At 43.4% G+C, this 15,114-nt stretch overlaps 1 protein-coding gene across 1 annotated transcript in view; it reads right to left on the bottom strand.

The window, feature by feature from the left end:
• EIF4E3 (eukaryotic translation initiation factor 4E family member 3) overlaps nt 1-15,114 on the bottom strand; it is a 38,258-nt gene that overhangs the window by 7,327 nt on the left and 15,817 nt on the right. The window contains exons 2-6 of the mRNA XM_077451835.1: nt 7,872-7,944; nt 5,132-5,226; nt 4,910-4,970; nt 2,948-3,014; nt 1,957-2,112 (exon numbers count right to left, since the gene is read on the bottom strand). Of these exons, the coding sequence (XP_077307961.1) occupies nt 1,957-2,112; nt 2,948-3,014; nt 4,910-4,970; nt 5,132-5,226; nt 7,872-7,944 (452 nt within the window). The remainder of the gene's footprint in view (nt 1-1,956; nt 2,113-2,947; nt 3,015-4,909; nt 4,971-5,131; nt 5,227-7,871; nt 7,945-15,114) is intronic.

Genomic DNA, 15,114 nt, shown 5'->3' with positions numbered 1-15,114 from the left:
ACCACCCTAACCTCTCATCCTGCAAACACAATGCCCCAGTGTGAAAGCTTTCACGCTGGGGAGGCTTGAGCGGCGATTTACAGGCACTATTTATAGCGCCAAAACTCCTGAAAAGCACAGTGTGAAAGGGGTCCAACTAAAAGTTAAAATTTTATGTCAAAATTAACTTACAGGAACACAGAAAGGCAAAATACACGCCCACTTTATTGGTTACACCTGGTCATATAAATTCCCAATCACATGGCACCAACTCAATGCCTTTAGACATTTAGAGGTGGTGAGGACAACTTGAAGTTCAAGATGCTTCACAATGGAGGAAGAAAGGGGATTTAAAGTGGTGTTGCCAGCAAAAAATTCAAAGTGCTAAAAAAAAAAAAAAAAAAAAAAAAAAAGGAAATTTACACTCACCCTCTAAACGCCTGTTGCTAGGGGGTCCCTCAGTCTGCCTTCATTGCCCGGGCTGGTGACATCACTTCCTCTCGCCGCACAGTCATCTGGGACCTGTCATGTGTCCCAGATGACTGCACGGCGTATCACGGCACCCTGCGCCGCATGCGCAGTGGGTGCCCGGCTGTGCAGCCACAGCCAGGTGCCCACAGAACAAATGACGGCGCCGGGGCCTTGTTTGTGCAGGGAAAGTAGCTATTAAACCACAGGTCCCAGCAGGGAACCAGGTCCTTACACTAGGCAGAAATAACTGGCTAGTCTATAGCAAAGAGGGCTTTATACCAGCTAGGTCTGGCCATAAAGTAGTGCTGCGTACTTTTCTATCTAGTGTCCTCCTGTATGTGGCTTTTAAACCCCATGATTGAATAGAACTGTGTCCATCAATGAATGTAAAAGTAAAGTATGTGAACCCTTGGAATTAGGTTTTCTGCAGTAATTTTCCTCAAAATGTGATCCAATCAGCCAAGTCACAATGGGGAGATTTGCTAGAACTGGGGCACTAAAACTGGTGTAGCTGTGCATGGTAGCCAGCTTCCAACTTCAGCTTGTTCAATTAATCTTTGACAATAAAGCCTGGAAGCAGATTGGTCTGTATGCAGAGCCGCACCAGATTTTGCACTGTGCAGTTTTAGTAAACGCCAACCAATGTGCTTAAGCTGATAAACACACAAACCATTCCTCCTGAACGCTGTGCAGGTCTGGTCCAGAGCCATCAAAAGCACTTGCTTGAAGTCATAGCTGGTTGCACCTCTTTTGGCAGCAAACACCAAGGGTTCACCTCTTCCTCTAGCACGGTGAATGTTTAATGAGTGTGTTCAGTAAAGATAAACAATTAGAATTGTATGTTTTCAGCTTAAGCACATTTGGGATTTACTAAAGGCAAATCCACTTTGTGCTGAAAGTGCAGTCACTTTAAATCTAAGGGGTAGATCTGAAGCGAGTGGAAGCTCTGCTGATTTTATAATCCAATCATGTGCAAGCTAAAATGCCATTTTCCTTGCATGTCCCCCTCAGATCTACAGCGACTTTACTTTCAAGTGCACTTTCAATGCAAAGTGGATTTCCCTTTAGTAAATAAACCCCATTGTGTCCGTTATGGTTTAGATGATGATAAACAAAAACAAACACATTATGGCATATTACTACAGAAAACCAATTGCAAGGAGTTTATACTTTCTTGGCACTGTAAAATACAGATGGGTTTGAATGCCATTTATTGGGGGGGGGGGGGGGGGGGGGAGAAAAAAAATCCCTAAACTACATGCTACTTGTATGGAACCTGTAGTTTGTGAATGGGTATTTTTGTTCCTTCAATAAACTGTAGCAATACCATCTGGATTGCATTGTACATGGCCTTGGGATGGCTTGATTGCATACCTGCAACAAATGAAGTACAGCTCACAATCACCATTTGAGCAAGATGCATCAGTCACTGAAAACAAGACACACCTGAACAGCAGGTTGTAAACCAAATCAATCCAGTCAACTTAGAAGACAGTAAACACTTACGCTTATAAAATACAGCTTTAAAAGTTGTGTTTGGCAGAAGCGCGTAGATCTTTTCTAGGACTTTAGCTTCACCGACTACAGTAGCATTTCCATTCCAGACCTGGACGACATCTTCACGGTCACGTACACTCACACTGACACCAATCACCTCATCTTCTAAAAAGGTGGAATCAAAAAATTACAAGGGGAGGAGTTTAAAAGGTCATGTTTAAAAGAAACATGCATCAGAAGCCTCTAGAATAAGAGTATACAGTACAGGAGTCATGACAACTTTGCATTGAATGCTATTCTAGTGTTCAGAAATGGGTACTAGGATGCAAAGTTTGCTATACAGAATCAGGTGCTAGTTAAAGGCATATACTGTACATGAAATGCCCTATGTATGCATTTCTACTCAGTTATGCATTTAACTTTCCTGTAGTTCAACTTTAAAGCGTTGCAGGCTTTTATTTCTAATTTGTGCAATATATGCTGCAACTAGGACATTCAAACACCCTACCAGACTAATGCATGCCTACGTGCAGGAGGAAAAGTTCATGTTACTAAAAAATTTATAAACATGTAATATTCACCTGCTCTGTGCAATGGTATTTATCCTGTGGGAGTCTATGCCTGTAAGTGGGTGCAAATGCCTGTTTTAGTCAGGTATCTGCACCACCCTGGAAGGTGCCAACTGTGACACCAGGGGGGGGTCCTATGAGCAGAAGTTCCACTTTAGGGTGGAACCCCACTTTAAGATAAATTTGTTCAGCAGAGAAGTGTTCAGCAGGAGAGGCAAGAATATATTAGCTTCTTTACCAGGCACAGCTGTTCAGTTTAGGAACACATGCCCATGCTCTATACTTACTGTAATAAGTCATCTGAAAAGAACAAACAGGTAGTGCTGTTACTTTTGTACTTTTATCAGGAACAGGAGGCTTTGGGTCAAAAGCTTTCAAAACATTATCCCAACTTCATAAAGATACATAGCAAGATTGGGTCTTTTATTTACCTGCCGAACAGTGATCTGTAAACTGCTCTCCAATAGTAGCTAGCAACAGTTCTTTCCAAACCAATGCCTGCAAAACAAATGGGTAAAATTACTGCCAAGACCTTCATGCAAAGAAAGTGGGAACTATAGATCTGTAGTGCCAACAGCTGATATTCATTTGAGCCCATTGCTGCATGGTCTCCAAGGAATGACCATTCTAATTTATATAGCAACTGTGTAGCCAATGGTCTTTTACTGTGCCTACCACAGTCTCTACAACAATTTCAAAGGCAGAAGTTGAGGAACTTTATGAACCAAGACTGCAAAAAAAAAAAAAAAAAAGTCACTAAGTTCAGGGGCTGCCTGAATTTTGGAAATTTTAGTTGCCTGGCTGTTGCCTGGCTGTAATGCTGACCCTTGTTTGCCTCCAAGCTGAAAGACATGCATACTCTCCCTAGCTCTTCTGAAAGTCTTCACCAAAACAGTGGACCCCTTCTAGCACCATTCTGAGCAGTGCAAAAATCACTGCCAGACCCTCTGCTAGGATAACATGTAGTATACAGTGTATGTCTTAAAATTAATCTTATAAATCCATATTGCTCATCAGTGGTCACGTAACCGCCCATAGCTCTTCCTCCAATGTATGCACTACAGAGGGTGGTCATGTGACCACTGGGCAGATATCAGAGGGAGATCTCAGCCCCATCCCTCAGTACCACACACAGAAGGAAGAGGGCGACGGGCGGTTACATGACTGTTGATCTGCAAGAAAAAGGCATTTAGGTGAATTTTTATTAAAAAATAGAAAAAAAACTGTATACTACATGTTAGCATTGGAATTGAGCATACGATACAGCCTTGAAAGTGGCTACCATGAGACCCAGAACTCGCATGCAAAAAAACACAGCGACGTCCACCTGCAGGACATCAATAACTGCACTGCAGATTGAAGAGTCTGCAGCTTCTCCGAAGGGAGAAATACTCCTCGCCTCCAAGTCCAGAATCAACCCCAGGTAATCCAGTGTTGAGTAGCCCAACGTTACCAGTTCTCAGACCCACTAGTCGGAAAGGAGGGAGGTCCAACGGACTGTAAGTTTCCGAAGGCAACCCCCCACCCAAGAGTTGGGCAGGGGCAAACCTTAATGCAACAACAGATTTGCAGGCTTGCAAAAGCAGGGACGCTTTTGTTCCCGAGCAGGCAACTCGTTGGACCGGGAGTGCTTACCCGCCGACCCAGGCAGAAGAAAAATCCACTTCTGAGCGGAATAGGAGGTCCTCCGCCTATGGCATGGCTCCTTACCCTTTCTGGACTGTGGGAGCAAAGTACTCTTTTCCCCAGTAACATTCAACGACAAACAGATCTCCATTTTTTTAAGGAAACTCCTAAAAAAGGCACAACACTGCCATTCGTCTCAGGACTAAAAAGGCCTGCTGCGGGTTTCCCCACTCCTTGCAAATAAACGTATCAAAATAAGTTAAATACGGAAATACCTTAGCAGTGCAGCCGGCTTGTGGGACCCAAAAGGCGTCCCAGCCGTATCCTGCCCCAGTCTGATAAGTGCTCCTACTAGTGCTTTCTCCTGCACAGACATGGAGTCTTCCTCACTGTCCGAATGGACTTGGTCCGCATCCTCTGAAATGTCAGAACAGGGGCCGCCTGCCACAGCGAGACCCAAGTCTGAATCAGAGCCATCTACCTAGAGGTGTTTCCTAGACATCTAGGAAACTAGCATGATAAAAATGAGGGGTTATAGTGTCAGCCATGCTCCTCATGCTAGGATTCTTTAAAGTATTTAACATTTCAAGTGTTGCATGAGGTGTGCAGCAAGGTTTTTTTTTTTTTTTAAATTACCAAAACAAGTGAACTAAAGCCACTGATCTACAAGCTTTGTAGATAAATTATTCTAGGGACTTAAATACAGCAATACATGGTTTCACTGAAAATTATGACAAAGCATTTTGATAAAAACAAGTCATACATACTGTGCTGTCTTTAGAAACTTTCATTTTCCATACCCCTCCCTTAGCGTTGCATTCTTCCTCCCTGAAACAAAAGGTGAAATTGAGATGGGACACCAGGCAGCTAACAAAGCAGAGATCTAAATTTAATTTGTCAACTACAAGTTAATGAGATCACTTTGTACAGCAAGCGGTCTGGTGTTTAAAGGGGTTCTTTACAGACAAAATGGCAAGCAGTTAACTTACCATAGTGGTTTCCTTTCTCCCCGCATTAAGTGGTAGCTACATCTTAGAGGTAGGTTTGTCACAGGAGGGATATTGTTATACACACTCCAGAAACGCTGCAACAGAACAAGGACAAACAAAGCTCATGATTTACAATCCTTTTTAAAACATCCTGAGAATTGAGTTACCAGATAAGTATCCTACTCTTCTAGACTTGTGTAGCACCATAGGGGTGTAAGCTTAGCTTGCAGGCTGAAAAGGATTTTATTTTTTATGAGAGGCGGGCACAATGATTACATTCTCCCTTTGCAGATCACCAAATGCCTCAGATGATCTGAGCATGCGCAGTGTTAATGTCATGCCAACTGTTCATCAGCTGGAGTGCCGTTGTCCTGTGCATGCGCAGATAGTCTGGCATTATCGGACAGGGATTCACCATTTGATAGAACAATTAAAAACATTATTCAGCGCTGAAAGATGAGAAACACCATATCCTTCAGTACTTTTAGGCCTCTTTCACACAGGCTTTCTGATCAGGTCCACCTGTCAGTTTCTCATGTGGACTCAATCGGTTGCCCCATGCACTATGAAACTGCGGATGTCAGCAGTGACATGTCCACCGATATCCCATCTGATCCGGTCTGAAATCTAGACAGATGGAAATCCTGTTTTAAGTCTGGAGAATAGGATCAGATGAATAACGGACAGGCAGTCTGTTTTCATCCGATCGCCAAAGATGACGGGAACTTTGGCAGGTCAATCCCTGCACAGTGAGCAGAGAGATCTGTCATCCACCTGCTCAGCTGATCATTCCGATGAGCAAAGCCTAGTCTGTACATGGACAAGCCCATATGAAAGTGGCCTACACAAGATCGGATTTTCCAACAAAAAAAAAGGTGGATTTTTTTCCAAAGGATGTTGGCTCAAACTTGTCTTGCACACAAGTTTTGGCCCAAAAAGCAGAACGCAAGAACGCAGTGATGTACGATGAGCTGAGAAAAAGGAAGTTCAATAGCCAGTGCAGCTCCTTCTGCTCGATTACGAGCAAGCGTGAACTTCTGTGCAATGGACTTGTGTACATGATCGGAAATTCCAACAAGTTTTGTTGGCGGAAAGTTTGAGAACCTGCTCCCAAACATTTCTGGGAGAAAATTCTGACAAGCTCAAAGCCAATATTTGTTGTCAGAAAATCAAATTGTGTGTACGGGGCATTAGGTGTCAAAAAGGGATGAACTTTGGTCAGTAAATGATACACAGCACAGGAAAAAAAATTTAGACAGAATTCTTTGCCATTCACTGGTCTGAGTCAACCCCCTAGGCAAAACTGTTTTGCAAGGGCCCATGGCCTCAGGATGTTTGTGCTTTAGTACTTCAAAAAGCCCTGCGTGTCAGCAGCATGCTGGAAATCCAGATTAATGCTCTCCTACAGACTGGATGAGTCTAGACCTCCAGTGAGCCAACATGCGTCCAACATACTCCAGTTAATTGCCAGGCAACATACATTGGGGCACTGCAGGGGCATGCTAGAGATTCAGACTGTTTGCAGACTATGGTCAGATGCCCAATGTGCTGCCAGAACAAAAAAAAAAAACCCATACATTCCTACCTACACTTTTTTTTACTTTTAAGTAGGGCTGAAACAACTAATCGATTAATCGACAACTAATCGATTATGAAATTAACCGATTAATCGGCCAGTAACATAATGGGGTTAAAAAAAAAAAAAAAAAAAAAAAAAAAAAGCCCTTTATAGTACAAAAAGAGCAAATAATCGCTACTGTAAATATTACTCACTGTTCTACAGTAAAAAATTGAACCCCTTCCAGTAGTGATTATCTGCTTTTTTTCTACTATAAAGGGCTAATTTTAGTTTGTTTAACCCCATTATGTTAGTAAATGTCTTAGACCTGGTTCATATCTATGTGTTTATTGGTGCTTTTTGCAGAAATGCACTACAGTTCATTTACATGGTTTCCTATGGGACACGTTCACATCTGAAAGGGTCAGGGACTTTTAACACAAAATGGTTCTTTATTGGTTCAATATATTTCAATGGAGAAGCTGCAGAAAAGCATGTAATGCATTTTTGCATCAATTTTGTGTTTTTTAATCTGCCCAAAAAATACAGATTGCAGTAAAATCACGTGCACAAAACTTGTAGCAAAAAGCACTAAAGAAACAGATCAAAAGCCAACCACATAGGTGTGTACCGAGCCTTGTGCTGGCCACACAGATCAATTTTCAGATGAGAATATTCAGATGAAAAAACTTTGTACATTCGCTGAATGAAAGTTTTGTTTGAAAATTTCACTTGTTTTTAACATTCTGTTTTTAAAATGAATGTAATATCTGAACGAAAACCACATACATTGTCTGAAAATTCCTTTGACTAAGAAGTTTTCTATTTCCAAATTTTCCCATCACTGTGGTTGAAAATGAACGTCAAATTTGACCCACTTTTTTTTTAAAGTTATTAACCGATTAATCGAAACAATAATCGGCCAACTAATTACTAATGATTAAGAAAATCGTTAGTTGCAGCCCTACTTTTAAGCCAGCCTGAATGTATCTTACCCATTAAAAACAGGTTTAATTGGACTTTAAATCTAGCCAATAGAGATTTGCTTTTCACATGAGCCAGTTAAGAAATGGGATAGAAGTGTACCAGTAAAGTCATATTTGTGAAAAAAATGCATTTTAGGACAAGACATGGTCACATCAAAATTGGGTGGTGGTACAAGATTTTCCTATCAATACCCACCTGTACCGTGTGCACTGTGTATATCTTCTTCAGGTTTGATTCACATTCTGCTGCAGTTGTCCCAGGAAGAGACCTAAACAAAAACAAGGAAAGGTTAGCACAAACTGCCCAACTAAAGCCCAATTCCAGCCAAATGGTTGTGCCCCCCCCCCCGCTTCAATAAAACAGGAAATAGTTAGAGCATCTGTCAGTTTTTTTTTCCCATTTGCATACCAAAAGTGGTGGACTCTCCAGTAATAGGGCAAAAACTGGCTTTTTAGTAGACTGGAGAATAGTTAGAACTCGTTATTGAGGTCTGCATTCCTGTCCTGATGACTACACCACCCATGGACTAAGGGACAAGAAATGAGGGGAGGAAATCTCTCCAGACAAAAATGAAAACCTACACAATTGCAAAATACACAAACTGTTACACTGATCAAATTTAAGCAGCCCATAGACCAGTCTTTAAATCAACCAAATAGGACTTTATACCCCTTGCCACACTCAATGTGGACGAGGAAAGCCTCACGCCGAGCTGTTGTATTCTGACAGTGGGACAACTCCTGCTATAGCTTGCAGCACTGATTAAGCAGGGGAAGAAAAAAACCCAGGGTCGTTGTATAGAAGTCTCAGTAAAATCAACCTCTGTACAGCCACATTGCCCATAAATGGATCAAAATTCAGTTGGTCCCTTCTGAATCAGCTGAAGTGAGATACAAGTATTGCTGAAAATTGAATATGAACACACACTATACCAGCAATAATAAACTTTGCCCACAGATACAGAGTGCCCATCAATACAGCCTCACCAGTGCACAGGCATTAGAGGCTTGCCACCAGATCACACAGAACTGCTGGTAGTGGTAGCCTTGGGCTTCCAGTTTTAACAACTCCTAGGGACTTACCGCTGTCAACAGCACATAGATTAATAAAAGTTGCGGGAAGGCCTAAGAGTCGGCTCCACTTGTGAAGCTTTCCAGTGGTGGACTGTTAAGATGCCGAAGCAGGCTCCGTCTGGACAATGCCGGCTATAGGTCCCTTACCCCCCTATGGGGCTGGGTCCATTGGGATCTCTGCAGCTCGATAACTTTGGAGTCCAGCTCCAGGCTGTGCACTGTAGCCTGTGTGAAGGCAACAGGCACCATGCTGCCAACCCTTGCTGAGTGCAGACTGCTTGTTTTGGGGATCCAGTGCCCAAATGGTCAGTCCAGTGGGCCAGGTAAATTACCTTGGTGGGCCGTAGTTTGAGGACCCGTCCTACAGTAATGCGCTTTCAGCAAATCATCCATCACTTCCACCCCCAACTGCAGCTGACTGGTCAGATCAGATCCACAACTGCCGCATATGAGCACACAGCAGGAGTTACTGTGTCGAGACTGAACATTGAGCTGCATACCCCTGGATCAGTATATACACAAGCCAAAAGCCATGCTGAGGCAGAGGAAGCATCTATGACAGATGTCACTTTGGGCCCTTTCAGTGTGGAATCTACTCCCATTCCCTGCTAATCAGAGCTGAAGGGGGACAGAACATGTGCCCGCTCAGTCTTTGCGGATGCGCTGTTAGTTTATATCCGGCTACCGCCGATTCAGTCTGCCAAAATAGAAGGGGTAGTCCTTTTCCCTCTTTTACTGGACTCAAATGGCTACAGACCTTCCAATCAGGTCTGCCTGAAAAAACAGAATGACCTGATCAAAAATGCATATGTGAAAGGATGACTTTAGTATTGTCATTAAATACCTGTTAGCACTTTTTGAAAGACATTACATCTGCTTTAAAACCAATTTCCACATTTATACAAGGATTACATTTTAAAAGCACTAGTCTGAGAATACAGATAGGTCATCCCAGATCCTACAGCTATCCGAGTCATACAACAAAAATGAGCAAACATCATTACGTAGGCATTTATAACCGGAATTGAAGGATAGACTGGTAATTTAAGTACACCACCCAAAACTAAAAATACCCTTGGATGAAGTCCAAAGGGTTTAAGTGCCAACATAGGTTAACAACATAATGATCAATTGCAGTGCTGTGTCACTGGTTAAGCATTTTTCAGGATTTAATGTGTCTATACACTATGGTTGGGTTCAGTAGGGACCATTTTCCTGCAGTTAGACAGCAATAGAAAGTGAAACTATACAAGGGAGGTCAAGTGTGCATGTCTACGGTCCTGTCAGCAAGTGCTCACGTAGGCAGGTCTTGCTGTAAAAAACGTGTCCTAACCAACCACTTGACTACTGTCAGTAACATTTTAGAATTTTTTGCCTTCCTCTGGAACAACCATAGGTTAGCATACCCCTACCTCCGGCCTCCTTTCCATTTTTTACGCTATCCTAGGACGACTATTCCAGATCACAGCCAGACTTCTTTTCTAAGCGGAGATCTCCACCTTAAGTAAAGGCAGCTGGAACAGCCAGCAACCGAATACAACAACTCCTTCCGCATCCATATAGGCACCCCCTGATCAACTTGCGCGCTAATAGCCTCAAGCACAGCGGCAAGTCTGATACCTAGCCCCACCTCAGGATCAATACCCTGATCAGGATCATCATCTTAGGCCCATAGTACCATCAACAGCATCCACAAACCATGTGCTACTTCAAATACTCAGCTGAAGTTCTGCACAGACTAAGGAACATCAACACCACATTGCCATCTTCCATACAAAAAATACTTCAAAGAGAACAACTATTAAAAACCGGACAACAAGCAGCTCCCAACCACAGGAAGACATCTACTCGACCACTACAATTAGATTGCGCCTTGATTAACGCCAGGTCTGCAGTCAAACAGACTGGAAGTACACGACTTCATCATCGAGAACAATGTAGATTGTCTCTTCATCACCGAAAGCTGGTTAACCTCTGACTGCAACACCATCCTCACCGAATTGGTGCCGGAAAACTACAGGATCCTAACCGAACACCGGATAGGGAAAAAAGGAGGAGGCCTAGCAGTGATCTTTAAAGGTCACCTGGATCTCACTAAACCATCATCTCAGAACCCAGTGTCTTTTATGGAAACCCTGACGCTACATTTTCAACCAACACCCCATGACACCACTCATATTCTACTGTGCTACAGACCACCGGGACCAAAGTCCAATCTTCTTTCACCCCTCACGGAATCCTTTGCAATGCACACCCTAAAATTCAAAAATTTCCTGGCACTCGGAGATTTCAACCTTTGGGCAAACGAGCCTAAAGACCCCATCGCGACTGCCTGCATCAATCAACTAGAAGAACTGGGTCTACAGCAACTGATAAAGACTCCCACGCATGGGTCAGGACACACCCTGGACCTCATTTTCAAACAGAACATCGACGTCAACATATGCGACAACATAACTCTGCCATGGACGGATCACCACGCCATCAAATTCAAAATCACTACCAACATCACCAACGCAAAACGGAAACCTGTAACAACGCACTGGACCAGATCGCATAAAAAACTGTACTCCGAAGCCTTCAAAACCACTCTGTCCAAAAAAATATCTACAATAACCTTAAACCACTCTACGGAGGAAACACTCAACTCCCTGAACAAGGCATTACTGCAATCAGCAGACTCGGTAGCACCAAAACGCAGGGCTCTCATCAGGAAGAAAAATGCTGGATGGTTTAATAGCTCCCTCTCCGTACTAAAGCAAGAACGCAGAAGAGCGGAAAGAACATGGAGAAGAAATCCCACCGAGGAAAACCTATTTAACTACAAAGGTCTGACAGAGAATTATCGGAAAGCAATCTTCAAAGCCAAAAAGGACCACTTCTCATATACAATCTCAACGGCCGCAAACCAACCACGGGAACTGTTTAAACTGGTTAATCAATCAATGAATCCGGTGTGCCTAGAACCCCCAGAAAGCGAATCCCAGGATTACTGTGACAAACTGTCAGATTTTTTCATCGATAAAGTCAAAACCATCAGGGAAACAATTTGTCAGAAGAAAACATCCGACCTCAGCCAGCAAATACATAAAGAGGATGTCCGCACCAACATACCGCAACCGCCAAAATTTTCACTATCCCCAATTACCGTAGACACCGCAAAAAACATCATTAATAAACTGCGTGACAGTACCTCACCTATTGACATCATCCCCACAAAACTACTGAAAGAATGCTCCGACATCGTGGCTCCAACCATAACCCACCTCATAAACTGATCATTCCACGAAGGGATTGTTCCCAGCATCCTCAAACAAGGCATCGTCAAACCTCTACTCAAGAAACCAAACCTGGACCCTCAGGATCCAAACAACCGTAGGCCAATTACAAGCCTCAACACCATTTCTAAGATCATGGAGAAAGCTGTAGTACATCAGCTACAACTTCACCTGGATACTCACAAACTCCTGGACCCGCTGCAATCAGGCTTCCGCCCGGGTCATGGAACAGAAACAGCTCTCCTCAAGATTTGGGATGACGCCCTCGAAGCGGCAGATGACGGAGAGCCGTGTCTCCTCGTACTGCTAGACCTAAGTGCAGCGTTTGATACAGTAGATCACAATACTCTACTCGTCCGCCTCACAGAAGTAGCCGGAGTCCAAGACATAGATCTCCATTGGTTCGCGTCCTTCCTAGGAAATCGGTCACAGACAGTGAAACTAGGAAAATTCCTCTCCGAAACTCGGGCAGTCACCTGCGGAGTCCCTCAAGGCTCTCCGTTGTCACCCGTTCTCTTCAACATTTACATTCGCCCACTCCTTCAAATCATCAGATGCTCAGATCTCTGCTTCCACTCTTACGCTGACGACACGCAACTTTATTTCCGGATCAATGGGAAAAAAGATCACCAACAACAACTTGAAAACTGCCTCAAATCAATAGAGGACTGGATGACCACCAACTCCCTCCAGCTGAACCAATCAAAGACAGAGCTTCTTATCTTACACCCAAATCATAAGCCCGCAACCAAAACCTCCTGGTCTCCACCAACCGTCTTTGGGCAGACTATCTCCCCAAAGACCAAAGCGAAGAGTCTCGGGGTTATTTTAGACGCACAAATGTCAATGGATGCGCAAATAGGAGCAGTAGTCAGTCGATGTCACCATCTGCTGCGCATGCTTCGCAGACTCATCCCTTTTATCCCAAAGAATGACAAAGCAGTGGTAGTTGGAACAATTAATTCACGACTGGACTACGCAAACTCGCTTTACATAGGATTACCACAATATCAACTTGCGCGATTACAACTGATCCAAAACACGGCGGCAAGGCTGATAACAGGAAAAAAACCCTGGGAATCCATTTCTCCTTCACTGAGGAGCTTACATTGGCTAACCGTAAAAAAATCGGATCACGTTCAAGACCCTTTGCCTCACCCACAAATGCGTGCATAGAGAAGCTCCGCAATACCTAATGGAGAAAATAAATCATTACACACCAAACCGCAGTCTTCGATCAGCCAACAAAAACCTCCTCCTCATGTCCAAAGCCCGGTATAAATCCAAGGGGGATCGGAGATTCGCTGTCCAAGGGCCTCGGCTATGGAATGCTCTACCAATAAACATCCGCCTGGAAGAAAATCACCTGGCTTTTAGGAAAAAACTCAAGACCTTCCTCTTTTAGCAGATGATCAAAGCTCGCCACAGCGCCTAGAGGCGATTCAGTTCGCATTGTGCGCTATATAAGTATTTCATTCATTCATTCATTCAATGGTGGAGAGGTGGCCATGCATTTCTGGAGTCTGGTTTATAAATACAGGGCCTGTCAGCGCACCCATGAACATCTGATCTAAGAACATCAGACAGCTCAGAAAACAAAATACAGAGCCAAATAGAGCTGCTCTGTACCTTGTGATCAAAGTGAAGGCAATTCACAAATTGGAACACTTTAGTGGGGGTGTTCATATTGTCCTAGGCATACTTCATATGTTTTATAGCATAAAATGGTGATCTGGCCAGTAACCTCCTGTATTATGGTGCCCCCACTCTGGATGAAGAATCAGACACCTTTGGACAGCAACATCATTAATTTAATCTCAAGTTAACTTTTTATAACCAGTCACAGGAAGTTTTTTTTTGGGGATAAAAAGTTTTACACAAATTGTTGACCAATGTAAGTCTCCCTGTCATTGGTAAATGGCTTTGCAACCCTTCACCTTCTAAAGTGCAGCTCACTCTGTTCAGAAACACTTGTCGAAATCACCAAGTGAAAGACAGACACTTTCCCTGCAAAATAGCATAATGTGCATTGAATACTTACACATTATGAAATGCTTGTCTTAAAACAAAGCCCTCCAGCGGCTGGCTGTCACTCCTGAGAGTGCTTCCATTTCCCCCAGGCTTCATCCTGGGTCTGCGTACTCTGAGTGGCCGGAGCCGTGACGACGTTATTCCTGCACAGGCCCTTGTTAGAGCAGTGCTCTGAAGGTCTGTCAAACCTTCAGAACGCATGCAACGGTGACGTCACCAGCTGCATCCAGGGTGAATATTTTCTAAATGGTGCACATTTAGGAGAGATTTTACCCACTGGCAAGCTTCAGGCTTAACAGCAGGTAGAAAAAATAAAAAAAAATAAAAAAAAAGTGCGTTGTGTATATACACGCACACATTTTTTTATTAAAGCGGCGGTCCACCCTAATTAACAGTCCTAGGTCTATGATCCCCTTCCCTAATCGCTAGGTAACCCCCTTACCTTTCTGCTGTCTTCTGTTTTCTTCTTATTTCAAATTTTCTGCCTCTGGAGATTCCGGAAAGGGGCGGAGCCGCTGCGGAAATGGGCAGGGCTTCAGCGGCAGGTCACTTCTTGTTGGCCGCAGGGGCTCCTGGGATCGTTGTTTTTATTTCCCAGGAGTCTGTGCAGTGCCCAGGCTCGAGATCTCGCGCGACCTGAATGGTTGTCAGCGCTCGAGCAGATTAAAGATCGCAGCTCATAGAGGCGGTGCATGATGGGAGTTTAGGAGGACTGTGCCCCGGAAGACAATGCCTGTGGGCTTCACATGCCCACAGGCAAAATGGAAAACGCCTGGAGACTTTTTCCTAAGCAGGTTTGAACAAAAACACTTGAAGAGACTCGGACAGCACTTAGAAGTAAGTAAAGTATTTAGAATACTTAATTTCAAACATTATTGCGGGGAAAAAAAAAAAAATGGCGGTGGAACCCCGCTTTAAGGTGAAATACAATAAAAGGTTTGGATTTAATACCTTTAAGGAAAACCTTTTCAAACTTCGTGGTTTTACCTTGTATAGACAAAATTCAAACACCCACCGATTTTAACTAAAGCTTTGTCTCAAATTATATAAAATTTG

Source organism: Lithobates pipiens, unplaced genomic scaffold (assembly GCF_037356315.1).
Source record: "Lithobates pipiens isolate NorthernLeopardFrog02 unplaced genomic scaffold, aLitPip1_a1.2 Scaffold_23, whole genome shotgun sequence".
Classification (NCBI taxonomy): domain Eukaryota; kingdom Metazoa; phylum Chordata; class Amphibia; order Anura; family Ranidae; genus Lithobates; species Lithobates pipiens.
The sequence above is the reverse complement of the archived record's forward strand: the minus strand, read 5'-3'. Positions and strand labels throughout refer to the sequence as shown.